The 14,220-nt window shown below is 41.9% G+C and overlaps 1 protein-coding gene across 1 annotated transcript; it reads right to left on the reverse strand.

The window, feature by feature from the left end:
* Nucleotides 1–2,533: 2,533 nt before the first annotated feature.
* Nucleotides 2,534–11,615, reverse strand: LOC142858363 (intelectin-1a-like). The gene is made up of 7 exons (XM_075987549.1): nucleotides 11,571–11,615; nucleotides 9,547–9,658; nucleotides 8,133–8,380; nucleotides 7,646–7,804; nucleotides 7,164–7,284; nucleotides 6,255–6,358; nucleotides 2,534–2,686 (listed from the first exon to the last, which is right to left on the reverse strand). Exons 1-7 carry the CDS (start codon nucleotides 11,613–11,615, stop codon nucleotides 2,534–2,536), a joined length of 942 nt encoding a protein of 313 aa, XP_075843664.1.
* Nucleotides 11,616–14,220: the final 2,605 nt, after the last annotated feature.

A 14,220-nucleotide genomic window follows, 5' to 3' on the forward strand; every position in this document is an offset into this window, starting at 1 on the left:
TAGAATCCAGAGTGCTTCTGGGCAGTGCCCTTTCTCACTTTCTTAACCAAGCAGAAAAGACAAGCAATGTCCAAAAAGAAATTTGGTGCCTGTTTGTCCTTGGAGCCCTGAGAGAGGGAGGGACACTGTTTGGAAAGAGAAGTCCCAGCACAAGTCAATAAAAAGTTTAGGGTGGTCTGACTAATTTATCCTCAAATGACAGTGGTGTTGTGAAGTAAACCCTTGAGGGGACACACAGACTCTTATAGCCAACAGAAAGTCTTTATTCACTGACTGCAGACTATACAGGAAATCATGTGGTCCAAATCGTGTAGCCACAAGCCTTACTGTTCTTGGCTTTTTATACACAAAACCATATCCTGGTTGGTACACATCAATTATTAAAAACAGTTAGCAGTAAGCAAAGCTAAAAATGTAAAAGAGCAAGGTTAGTACACTTATGGACTATTCCAGAACTAGGAATAATAATGATTACGACTTTATTCTCATTTTGGCAGGTGTAGGGGTCTATGTGATGGGCTCTTAGGTTACAATGGTGCCTTGATACATCTAACATGGCACCAGTTGTGCTAAGTTCTGAGAGTGCTACAATGGTCCCCAGACCACACATTCGATGCTTGATCAGTACACTCTTCCTCTGGTGCTCCATCTCTTCTGTCCCAGCGTCATTTCTCTGTTCTCTGAGTATCACTGCTGTTTGCACTTTCCCGCAGTGGAATGGAGTCCTTCCTCCTAGGTGTGGTTTCATTTTTGTACACAGTGTTATCTCAGCATGATAACAAGGCTGTTGCATTGTTTACATGGCTCCTTCGGCAGTTACTATGAAACTTTCATCAGACTGTATTTGTTAAGCCAATATTTTCTTTGTGAATTTACACAGCTCCACAAGCTCTAACAAAAGAGAATAGGACTACATCTGGGTCTAAGACAAGTGTTTAAATTAAGTGTATACTTCCTGTAGCACTAGACGTAGCGCTTACTGTCTCTAATGATGGTAACATATTTTTGTTTCGGATTCATCCTACACAGTACAGTTGTTCATCAACATGTCTTTGATTCAATGAGAAATGCTCATTCTGACATCAGCAGCAAGTTGCTACAGTGGGAAAAAGAACTTCCTGGAAGCCTGAGACTTAGCTGAAATTCAGGGTCTGATACTACTTAGATACAACTGATTTCCATGTTAGCTTTATATCCAATAAAAATATTCCTTTCATTATAATAATTGATCTGCCACTATAGTGTAGATTTTTAGATTTCCCATCTAACCATTTTGTCTAGCAGCTATAGTTTAGATTTCTATCTAACCCGGAGAAAACAACTTATTTCTTCTTCTGTTTCATCTCTCTGAACCCCAATATTTCCACCAAACATTTATAACAAACTCTACCCCAAGGGGTAGTCTGAGGAGTGAAAGTAAAAGGCCCAAAAGAGACTGGATGCAGACACAGAGGAAGTGCTATGCCTTTCCTCCTTTGAAAGAATCTCTCCTGTACTTCTGAGTCTCAGAGGGAGGGAGGCAGAGACCTAGGTGCTGGAAAACTAAAGGAACGATCCTTACTTCTACCCTTCTGGCAACCCGTAATACTGGTAGATGCTTTGGATACAGCCAATTGAATGCTGTAGACTGGAATTCCGACTCTTGAGGTGGAGAAAGAAAACGTTATGTATTTTAATATGGAATGTCTACTACAGGCTTGTGCATTGATTGCTTGGTCCCAGTTTGGTGCCACAGAAGCTAGAGGCAGTGGATTCCCTGGAACTAGAGTTCTAGGCAGCCATGAGTCACCTGACAAGATTGCTAGGGATCAAACTTGAGTCCTCTGGATGAGCCGTTCATTTCCTTAAACACTAAGTCATTTCTCTAGCAGGACACCATGAAAATAATGGCATATGCCAGTTGTCTCTCTAGGGTAGGCCAGGAGTTAAGCCAAATCACCTTCTCAGTGAGGTCTTCCTGGCAGCCTTCTCTGGATTAGAGGTTCCCCTCTGTGCTTCCCCAGCTCCATGACATAGGCTTTCCTAGAACTTGTCACTTTCGCATGGGCAAAGCCTGCAGTTTTAGAACGTGGCTCGTCTGTTTGGCTTTTCACAGTGCAGCAGTCCTTACTGAACTAGTTCCTGGACTCAGTGCTGGGGAGCACGTGAAAGACAGACATGTTCTGCAGATGGTCTGCACACTCCCAGTCAACTGTCCTGTAAGGGGGAGGTGGGTAAGGGAAGAACTGGGAGAGGAGGGAGGGGAGGCTACTGTCAGGATGTAATATGTGAGAGACGAATAAATAAAAAAAGAAGTATTTCTATATCAGAATCTGCATCCACGTTATCCCAGGAGAATCAAATAGGGATGCAGAAACTCTTGAAATTTTCCACCCCTGAACATAAGGAAGTCATGAAGATACCCAAACATGCAATGAACATGATTTATTCTTCTTTCCCATGTCATTAGCATTTTAGTTACTAGGTATTATTTTTTCTGTGCATGTGAGTCCACAGACCGGAGAAGATGTCTGGGTCCCACACCACAACGTTTTCAACGATAGAACAGAAGCACGGCTGCTTCAGTTATCTCCTGGCTACTGCTGTACCCATTGTGAGTTGCGTATCCATTCCAATCAAATGCAGAGAAGTCACCACACTGCAAGGGGTCACCTTCTGGGAAGTATCCTCCTCCACCAATGCAGTGCTGAAAAACAGGGGAAGGAAGTAGCAATGAGAGGTGTTATGTTTTGGATATGAAGTTCCTTATCGAAAGATGTTATATTGAAGACCTGATCCACAAGATAAGTAATATTCAGAGGCAGCACTTTGGGGGAAGGGACTAAATATGAGGACCCTGCTTTCATCAGTTAGTCAATCACTAACAGAGTCACCATTTTGAACTGACTATTGGGAGGTGGTGGTGGTATGGAAGGGGGCATCTGGTTAGAGGAAATAGATCACTAAAAGTGTGAATGGCATGTTTTGAAGGTTGTCTTTCCCTGGCCTTTTCTAGTCTTTTTTGGGTCCTTGAAAACTGTGACATGGGTCATATTACTCTGATATGTCTTCTTGCATGATATTTCTGCCCCACTATGGATTTAAAAGCAATAGAGTCAAATGACTATGGGTTAAAATCTTGGAAACCATCAAGCTAACAAAGTTCTTAATCTTAGGGTGACATTTGCTGTGATGAAACATCATCAACACAGCAACTTGGGGGAGAAAAGAGTTTATTTGGCTCATAGTTTCACATCATTGTTCATCACTGAAGGAACTCAGGACAGGAATTCAAACCGGACAAAAACCTGGAGGCAGGAACTCATGTTGAGGTCATGAAGAAGTGAAGCTTTATGGCTTGCTTCTCATGGCTTGCTCAGTCTGTTTGCTTACAGAACTCAGGGCCACCAGACCAAGGGTGGTGCCACCATTTATCAAACAGCAATTAAGCAAATGTTCTGCAGGCTTGCCTACAGCCTGCACTTACGGAGGCATTTTCTCAATGGAGGTTTTCTCATCTCAGATGACTATAGTTTGTGTCAAGTTGTCATAAAACTAGCCAGCACACTTCTTTCCATGTATTGTTTCTCTCAGGTATTTATCACAGAGGCAAAACCCACTAATATAGCTAATGAGCTCAGAGACATCTCAAAAGCCAAGTTCAGTGTGATTCTTTGTCCTTCATCAGATTCTGCATTGGAAGTATCACTCTATTTGATCCATAAATCCCACTTCCATAGACTCTAGTGGCATCACTGTTTCTTCCTACCTTTCCTTCAACTTCTCTGAGGCTTTGTGCTCAGCTTCTTTGGCTAGTCTTTTCCTTCATGAATTCCTTAATTGTTACTTCTCAGGGGGCACACATTTACAACTCACTTATGATTTGTGTTACCCCTTTAGCTTTAGTTATGAACAATTCACTGGTTGCTTAAAAATCCCTATCTCCAATCCAGATATTTCTTAAGTTTAATGCTTAGAGATTGGACTGCTATTTATAATCACTACTCAGGGTCTTCATACTCCACATGACAAAAAACAAACAAATATTAAAAACACAGTTACTTACAGCTGTGCATAACTTAAAAATGGGGATTTATTTGGGGGAAGTTCATCGGCAAGTTTGCCATCGTGAATGTCATAGGCTGTACTTACACAAGCTAGAACGACTATGCTGTTTGTATGCAATACAAATCTCCGGGACCCCCTTCATATTCAAAGGCCATCAATGATCAAAGCATGTAACACTGGGGCTGAAGAGATAGTTCTGTGTTTTAGAGCACTTGCTGCTCTTGCAGAGGACCAGGTTTGGGTCCCAGAACCCATATGGGCTCATAACTGTTGTAACTCCAGTTCCTGGATATAGAATGCCCTCTTCTAGCTCAAGTGCACCGGGATCTCAAGCAACACACATACATATATGCAGGCAAAACACTCAAACTCATAAAATAAATACACCTGAAAAAAAGACAAAACAAAATACCACCCAAACAGGCTAGTAGCTTGGGGGCTGGAAGATGGCCCAAAGGTTAAGACATCTTACTACTCTACCATAGAACCAATGTTCAGATCCCACCATCCATATCAGATGCCAGCACCAAATCATAAGACTTTAACTCCAACTCCCAGGGATCAAATGTGTCCTTTTGACCTCTGTGATCACTTGAATATACATGTGCACACATACAAGCAAAGTCAAAAAAAGGTTTTAAAAATCCAACATCATATGTCTGTATATCCCTCATTGATCCCAAACATATTAATCACCCAGACCTCTTGGCTTACTATTTAATATTCATCTACTCAAACAAAAACCATGAAGTTATTAAAAATTACTTCTCTTTACACTCTCTGTGTTCTAATATTAATACATTTAAAATCTTTGGAGCTCATTAGTGCCCACTGTTCCCCGAAATGTTCATCACATTATATCAGGCTTTTATTTGGACCATGGACTATTGGACCACTTCAATATTTATTTCCTTACGCTTAGTCTTTCTTCCATTACAGTCTGTGACCTCTAGTATACCTGTGTCATCTTTGAAAAAAAAGAATGATCATATCAATCTTATGTGCACACTAAAACTTTATATTGTTGCTCATGACTTATACAGCCCCCAACCACTGCTGTGATGTAAAAGTGCTGTGTGATTTACTTTATGTTAACATTTCTAAAGGACCTCTTCCTGTATCCCACATCCATCCTACATACCAAAAATGAAAACAGCTTGCTGCTCCCCCAATACCATATGCTCTCCCCCATTCTATCATTCCATATCACAGTGCTAATGCCCTCTTTGATAATAAAACTGCTCCATCTTGACCAGATAAGGGACAAGCTAATGAGGAATGAATAGACACAAATCTATAGGACCACCTGCCAGGAACTGACAACACTATTCTCAGACTGTTACTTTAGGGATGGCTGGACCCCAAAAGAACATGCTAATTTATTTTTTAAAGATAAGGTCTTAATATGTTGTTTTTTTTTTAACTTGGAACTCACTGTGTAGGCCAGGATGGCCTCAAATTCACAGAGACCTGCATGTTTCTACCACCAGAGTTCTGGGATTAAAGATGTACATCACCCTGCTTGGCCAGAACATGCTAACTTGTTACAGCTTTCACTGTGGCAATAAAAGGGCCCCATCCTCAATGTGCTTTTGGGAACAAATTTTTAAAAAACAAAACAAAACAAAATGTTGTGAGTCTAATGATCACAGGCTCAGGGATCATCAGGTTGCTGTAGTGGAACTGAGTTCACCTGCCTTGACACTTAGTTAATATGCCAACATCCAACAAGAGAAATTTCCTGTGATAGGGAGGAGAATGGCCTGGGTGAGGTTTACCAGATGTCCAAGACTCTCCTAGTCACCCCTTTACACAATACAAATCTGTACAACCCCCCCCCCCAAAAAAAGAATGGAAAGGATATGTTTCACTCTGAAAGCTTAATTCTGGGTGGAGATTAACTCTCTAACAATTTCAGCCTCCAAAGGTTTGCACATACTTCCTGAATAAAAGTGTCACCCTTATTCCAGGTAACTGAGTGTTTTGTCTTAAAATCTAAACAAAAAGCAACAGTGCATTAGAAGTTTGTAATGTTGACTAGATTTCAACAAGACAGTATTATCTGTGTCTAGACAGAAGTTCTGATCCCTGAGACAAAGCAAGGTATAGAGAAAGGCCACACACCTGTATATGCATGTACACTAATATGACATCTCCCATACTCAATACGCACAGAAACACAGTCTTATTGGTCACTACAGACTTACAAACTCAGTGTTACATCCAGTGACCTTCATCCCAGCACACAAAGCATTGGCTGCTCCCTCATTATTAAACACTCTGAATTGGATGTATCCTGCAGTGAATTCATCTGAAAACAAGAGACAGAAAACAGCATTCAAGGAAAATGCTAGAAATATTTGTCAGTCCAGAGTTTAGTGGTGCCAAGTTCAGGATATACAGTCTAAAATATCAGCCCCATCAGAGGAGCCTCATCTATTCCCATCCACAGATCCCAAGAGCCAGTCTTTGAAAAAAGGTCCCCATCTGCCAGAGCTTGAGTGGAAAAATTTCTGATATGGCAAGGTCTCTACTGAATATCTCCAAGGACTTGTCACAGCAGTTAGCAAGTGCATCCATTGTGGTCCTGTTCACATTTATCTTGCTAACTTTTCTTACATCTCAAGAATAAATAAGAATAAATAAGAAGAGCTTTGAATTATACAGGTCAGGATTAGCATTTACAAAGGGCACATGCTACATATTAGTCATATTAAGCAACATGGCTGTCATCCTAACAACTGAAATAAATCTTCATTTTTTTCTGTTGTTTTGTCCTGTGCACATGGACCTGGTTTGTTCCTAAGAAACCTCTGACTGATAATGAGGTTGCCAAGAGTAGATTTCAGAATCATGTTTCCACAATGCAAATGCCAACTCTCCAGCTTATACCCTGTGCTCTCGGGCAAGTTCCTGGACTCAGTGCTCCAGTCTCCTAATCTGCAGAGTGGGTTATTAATAGTTGAGAGCCCAAGGGCAATCAACTAAATGGAGTGAATCAAAACACAAACTCTTACAGAGAGAAGCAGGCTGTGGTGGATGATAAATGGCTGCTACTTATCATAACTGAGTTTATCACGTGTCCTGCAGAGGGTTCAGTCACATTAGAGACTCACTCTGGCCATAGGGGGAGTAATAAGAGGCTGTCTTCTGAGCATCACCAAAGTCATAGAGCACTGGTGTTGCTGGGCCGTTGTCAGTCCAACACTTCCCTATTCCATATTTCACCGGGTAAATCTACAGGAAACAAAAGAAGTCACTGGGTAAGGATGGCAGCATTGGCAATCTTAGGCACACTAAGCTATACAGAGAAGCACAGCATGTGTTCAGTAACAGATGTTTCCCAACCAGTCAGATAAGAAAGAATTCTTCCCTTTGTCTGTGTCTCTCTGACACCCTAGACCCCTCCCACCTTTCTTTTCTTTCCCCTCCATACTTTTCTCCTCTCTTCTCTTTTACACATACCCCTACTCTTTGGCTTCCTTGGCCCATTACACTTTAGAATAAGGGAAACATGGAACACAATTTGCCAAACCTCAAACACCTGCCTCTCTCTCCACACAGATGAAAAACAGCTTCAGACAACAGTTTCGAGTACCTGGTACAGACCAAATAGGTTATGGCCCATATGCTTCAGGAAGCCACTGTAGGTATGGTATCTCAGCAGGGAGCTGTTCCTCCAATCTTCCAGGGGGCTATTGTTGGGAACATGCCAGATCCCCAGGTTCTCAGCCTGGATGTCGAAGTAGCCAGGGTTCTGGAAAGCAACCAACACTGAGCCTGACCAGACAAGATTTCGCTAAGCAGAAGATCCTCATGCACAGTGTCCAGCACAGCTGGTATCTCTGGGATCCAGGTGGACAGAGGGTCAGCCATGTTCAGATGTCATTATTTCCAAGGACAATGGTCCCACCACCACCACCTACTTACTGAAAACCCTACTTGGAAGGATGCTGAGATTCAAGATAAGCACTTTTCACTTCTTCAGCTCTGTGTTGAAGGACAAACTTCCCACCCTCTCCAGGGCATCCTTGAGCTACACTCACATCCTCATGTTTTCCCAAGTGACTACAGAGTGTACCAACCTTGTAGTCATCACTTGTGGCCCCCTCTGCAGTCCCAAAGGTGTTGTAGTTGGCCCAGTTGCCATCCCCCTCTGGGTAGTCTACTCTGTTGCCTTGCTGACTGGACCAGCGATCGCCCACTGTGCACTTCCCACGCATGTTGTTCTCGTGCACACTGGCCACCAGGGTCCATCCACCACCAGCAGTGGTCATGTCACAGAAGGTCTGGTAGATGGCACTGTTCTCCGTGTAGAGGAAGTAGAGGCCATCTGTAGAGAGAAGCAGTCCACAGTCCTGTGTGCAGGCTACATCGTCCATCTCTTTTCAGAAACAGAATGACTCTAAGGACCACAAACATGGCTAATGCCTCATACCCTGAGTGTCCCACCACAGGTGTCCCTGGGATTGTGCCTGAGTTCAGAAAGCCATGATTCTGTGACTGAGGCAGAACACGGAATTACCCAAACTGACAGGGATGTTTCTCCTAAAGTTAACCATAGTATTATCAAAGGACTTAGCAACTCCACTTGATTGATACCCAAAGAACTGAGAACAGGGACTCAGATATGGACATTCATGTTTGTTACAGCTCTGGACACAAGACCTGAATGGCAGAAACAAGTCAAGTATTTCTCCACATAAAAAGGTATAAGCGAAATATATGCTGTCTAGTAAGCAGAATCATATGTTGTGTATATTCCTATATATCCCATAGATCAAAGAGAATGAAGTGAACTGGAGAAATGCCTCAGTGGTTAAGAGCAAGTACTGCTCTATCAGAGGATTTGGGATAGCTTCCCAGCACTCACATTTGACAGTGTACAAGTCCTTATCACTCCAGCTCCAGAGGACTAGATGGCCTCTTCTGGACTCTACAGGTACCTGCCTACCTGCACATATATGTACAAGTTTCCAAACACAGACGTACATCTGCGCAAGAATATTATCATTAATATAGTAATAATTAATCTTTTTAAAGTAAGGTAACTCTTCTACAACACTTAAGTACCTTGAAGCTTGCTAATGTAATGAGGCGGATACCTTATATAAGATAACAAGAATTGACATATTCATAGATGTAGGAAACAAAACAGCAGCTCACAGGGAATACAGGAATTTGTTACTTGGTGACTACAGAATTTTTATTTAAGGAATGAAAACCTTCTGGAGATGGATAGTGGTGATCCCTCCCATTGTAAAAGTCATTCTTGATTCTGAAAACTCTTAAAATTGGTTAAGTAAAAATTTTACCCACCACGTACATTTGATCACATTTTCTATATAAAAAAAGAAAAATGATTACAGAGGACAAGTCTGATTTGTGTTTGCATTTCTGAGACAGGGTCTCCCCAGGTTGACTTTGAGCTTTTAGTCTTCTGCCGTAGGTTCCCAAGTGTTAGGATCACAGTGTGCTCCTTAAATGTTCATCACTCACCTCGTGCCCCAGTGACCTCCTGCTTGATTTCCTTGCAGCTTCTGAACAAAGGGGAAGACACAGAATTGGCCCGGCTGTTGGTGTCCAGGTTCCCTTTAACAAGAGAAGATGCAGACTTTCACACCCATGGGCACCCAACCTCCCCTGTCATTCCTCCTAAACTCATTCCATGACTTCTCAAAGCCTCCCTCTGAGAATCAACAAGATTTCTAAGTAGGAATAAAGATAAGAGATTTGAAGGTGTGGAGAACTTTTTGTCTAAAGTCTTGAAAGAGAGAATAAAGTGAAGTCCAGCTTTGCAGGTAGGAGAAATGCAGGGAGCCTAATGTGCCTGGAGCATGGGTCGTGAGGTCGACAGTGCAGAGACTGACCAAGAGACCATGGAAGTAAAAGCCTTGCAAATTGGCCTCAATTCTGTAAAGTCCTCTGAGAACATAGAAGGGGTGCAAACAAATGGAAACTTTGGGGTCAAAGCTACCCAGGTCGATGTAGCTCCATGTTTACCAGTCAAGTATTTTTGGATTGTATTCAGTATGTCTATGCCTCAGATCCCTAGTGCCTCATATCTCTCTGCCAAAGATTATCATGTAGAGATCATGTAAGATGGCATTTAGGGACTCGTTTCTTTCCTTAAAGATACTAAAAACCCAGTGAAGGGGAATTACGCATTTTAAAATACCACTGTGTTCGTGTAGAGAGTGGAATTGAAGAAAATATTCTCTGGGAACAAACTAGACCATTCACTTGGTATTGAAACCCTAAAGCATAGGTCCTAATCTTAAGGAGTCACTAGGATGGGACTCAGCTCTTGCAGAAGTACAGGATTGGGACCAGGACCTGTCTCAGCGATGTCATTGATACTGGCCATTTCCTTCAAGAACCAATCAGCATCCAGACTAATCTCAAAGGCATCATCTTTATGGGGATAGACTAGGTTGTATTTACATATCCAGGAATATTTATATATATACACACATATAATACAAACATATACATAAATACATCTGTATATTGGAAATGCTTATATATTCCACAGTTAAACAAATGGAGGCCTTTATTTTGTAGAATGTAGGGGTGGGAGATAAGTTAGAAAGGTTGGAAGGAGGAAAAGGAATGGTACAACAACACAATTATATTTAATTTCCGTTTGTTTAAAAAGGCATAATCAGCCAAGCTATGTTGACCCACATCTTTTTTTTTAACATTTTTTTTATTGATAAAAGAAGAATAAAGAAAAAAAAACAAATTTCCACCTCCTCCCAGCCTCCCCTTTCCCTCCCCCTCCTCCCACTCTTCTCCCTCTCCTCCCACTCTTCTCCCCCTCCTCCCACCCCTCTCCCCCTCCCCCCACTCCTCTCCCCCTCTCTCTCCAGTCCAAAGAGCAGTCAGGGTTCCCTGCCCTGTGGTAAGTCCTAGGTCCTCCCCCCTCCGTCCATATCTAGGAAGGTGAACATCCAGACTGGCTAGGCTCCCACCAAGCCAGCAGATTGCGTAGGATCAAAACTGCGTGCCATTGTCCTTGGCGTCTCATCAGCCCTCATTGTTCGTCATGATCAGAGAGTTCAGTTTTATCCCATGCTTTTTTTGGTAATAGTCCAGCTGGCCTTGGTGAGCTCTCAGTAGATCAGCTCCACTGTCTCAGTGGGTGGGTGCACCCCTCGTGGTCCCGACTTCTTTGCTCATGTTCTCCCTCCTTCTGCTCCTCATTGGGACCTTGGGAGCTCAGTCCAGTGCTCCAGTGTGGGTTGACCCACATCTTTAATTTCAGCTCCCAGGTAGCAGAGCCAGGCAGATCTCTGAGTCTGAGGCCAGTCTGGTCTATAGATGGAGTTCCAGGACAGTCAGGGCTACACAGAAAAACACAATCTCAAAAACAACAAACAACAACAACAACAAGATTATGATCTCTGGGCGCAGAGTCCCAGGTCCTGGAAGTAACCCAGTCTAATGACGACTGTCTTTAAAGCTAGGGGGTGACCTGAGGAAACTGGGGTCCTGCATCAATACTCACCTGAACTGCAAAGTCTGGTGGCCTTGATGATAAATAGCAGGAAGCCGAGTTTCATCATGGTCATCTAGAGAAAAGCAAGAAGGTCACTCTCTATCCAGACCATCTTTTCCCCCATCCCTGTCTCAGCTCCCATCTAGTCCCACTTAAAGATTCGTTTCTTTCCTTTAAACTCCTCGTATCACTGGGTCCTAAAGCAGACCTGAGCCGGAGTCCACTTTTCTTCTTCCTCTGACAGCAATTACCTTCCCCTCCATACCTGGCCAGACACTAAAAGTTGCCCGCTGAGTGGAGATGAGTTCCTCTCTCTCTGCAGAGTCTCTAGTGTGATCCAGGTGAGGCTCTTGTCCTTTTATGGGATGAACCTGGTGGGAATAGCCCAGACTTTGCCAGGCTCCCCCTTTTCTGGCAGGATGCCACTAGAAGGGAAACTTTTATTTACTTCAGGAAAGTTCTTTGTACCGCGATGACTCATGGGATTCAAGTCTCTAAAAGATACATTTAAAATGTCATATTCTAGCGCTATTACCAGGTTTGGGAATTTCAACGAACTGCGCATTTTCCAAAAAGGTAATAGATAAGGAAATTCACAACATTTGACATCCATTTGGGCTTTTTTGTTTGTGTCTTTCTTGCAATACTAAAAAAAAATGGCAAATGTTTATAATTATACTCACTTCATAAGAGAAGAAAACATTTTTGGGAGGCACTTACAATATATAAAAGAGTACATTTCCTGTAGGCCAGGCTGATCTCAAACTCACTGTATAGGTGAAGATGTCCTTGAACTCCTGATTCTCTTCATCCCACCTCCTAAGTGTTGCGATGACAGGGACACACCATCAAATCGTCACTATAAAAAAGGAAAGTTTAACAACAAAATAGGAAATAATCATTTAAGAATAAATATAAAACTTCAGGATGCATAAATTGAGTTCCATATAACCGTCATTATTTGTACTTGATTTTCTCATAATCACTACAAACTTGTGAAATTTTACAATAGACTGAACTTGGGATGAAGTCACTAGAAATCGCCCCTGAAGATGCTTCGTGCTTCCTCTATCCCCGCCTTTTGTTTCTCCAGTTCTTAGATACCACTTTGGCCTATAATGGAATAAATTTCCTTTTCCTCAGCAAAAAAACATCCTCAGTACAAAGCTTTGCTATAATACTGATAATATCGCAATCCTCTGGGAATCACCTTTTGGTAAAGCTTATATTTTATATCTTTGTGTGTTCACAGGACTGGTTTATACAATGTAACTCAGATAGATTCACAGAATAGAGTAAAACAGAGGCATGTAGCTCAGCTGGTAGAACATTTACCTTGTGTATGTGAGCGCTAGGTTCAGTCACTAGGATCATGCAAACAAGGTATGGATGGACATGCCTGAAATTGCTGCCCTTAGGAAGTGGGAGTAGGAGGATCAGAAATTTGGGGTTATCCCTTACTACATTGCCAGAATGGAGGACAGTCTATGGTACATAGGATTCCTGTCTCAAACATAAAAAACAAAGCAAAACAAAAAATAAAACTGTTCACACACAAAGAAAATCTGTACATCTTCTAGCGAACAAATTCAAGATCATTTTTTGCCTACATAGTGAGTTGGAAGTCACCCTCTCTGTGACTTTATCTTAGTGATTCCTAGATTGCTGCTGTAAGGATCAGACTTTAGCAGCTCAGGAATTGAAGGGGGGGCATGGAGTCTCCGACTAATCACTCAATTGACCTTTCTATCTGAGTGAGTAAAACTTAATTCTGGGGACAACCAGAAGGGACAATACACATGCATGCATGCACGTGCGCGCACACACACACATCACCCCTTCAGGGTTTCTCTATCACCTATCTCTCTGCTCTTTCTTTTTTAATACCCTTTTTAGAATCCCCATAACACGTTTGTTACAGAGAGAATTTTCTGCATTACCCAAAGTCACACAGTTCCTACATAATCACTGTCAAACCATTTTTCTGAAACAAGTCAACCCCAATGCATTTCTTAAGCACATCTTTATGCATTTCCTGAGAAACCCACACTTAGTCAAACACTTACCTTTTAGACTTCTCACAGATCAGGAGCCCGTCATCCATAACTGTGTAAATAGGCAGTAACTCTTATAATTGCCAGGAAAACAGGTTACTTACTTTACTTTTCATATTTAGAACCCTGTCCAGTTATCTTAACTAAGCATTCAATTTTTAAAGTTCTACTTACATAAAGTCAATGGTTTAAAGCTTTGTCTTAGCTATGATGACCCCACAACCTGTGAACACACTTCCCAGTATCAAAAACCACTTGAGCTAATTCTTGGGACTCAGTTGTTTTCCTAATCATTAACTTAAACCACAATCTATTTGGCTCCTAAAGTAAAACTTTTAAGTCCTAGCCTGGTGACACTTCCTTGTTCATATTTTCTATCCTTTCCCGGCCTTGCATTATGATGGGCAGGGGCAACATCATATCCTACATTTACCCATATTAATTTTTCCACAAAACTAGCCTCCATTATAATCCTTTTCTATATTTGTTAAAAACCCTTAATCATGAAAACTCTATTTAAACTAACACTGTTCTTGTATAAAATCATTACTTCAATTAAGCAGTACAGCTTAAGAGGAAACATCTTCGTAATAGTCCACAGGTAAAAATGCCCAGTAG

This window comes from Microtus pennsylvanicus, chromosome 10 (assembly GCF_037038515.1).
Source record: "Microtus pennsylvanicus isolate mMicPen1 chromosome 10, mMicPen1.hap1, whole genome shotgun sequence".
Lineage (NCBI taxonomy): Eukaryota > Metazoa > Chordata > Mammalia > Rodentia > Cricetidae > Microtus > Microtus pennsylvanicus.

Coding starts and splice junctions, on each gene's coding strand:
- LOC142858363 (XM_075987549.1), bottom strand. CDS start 11,615: ATGATGAAACTCGGCTTCCTGCTATTTATCATCAAGGCCACCAGA. Junction 7,285..7,645: donor ACCTATTTGGTCTGTACCAG/GTACTCGAAACT, acceptor TGTTTCCTGTAG/ATTTACCCGGTGAAATATGG. Junction 2,687..6,254: donor CTGGATGTAACACTGAGTTT/GTAAGTCTGTAG, acceptor CCTGTTTTTCAG/CACTGCATTGGTGGAGGAGG.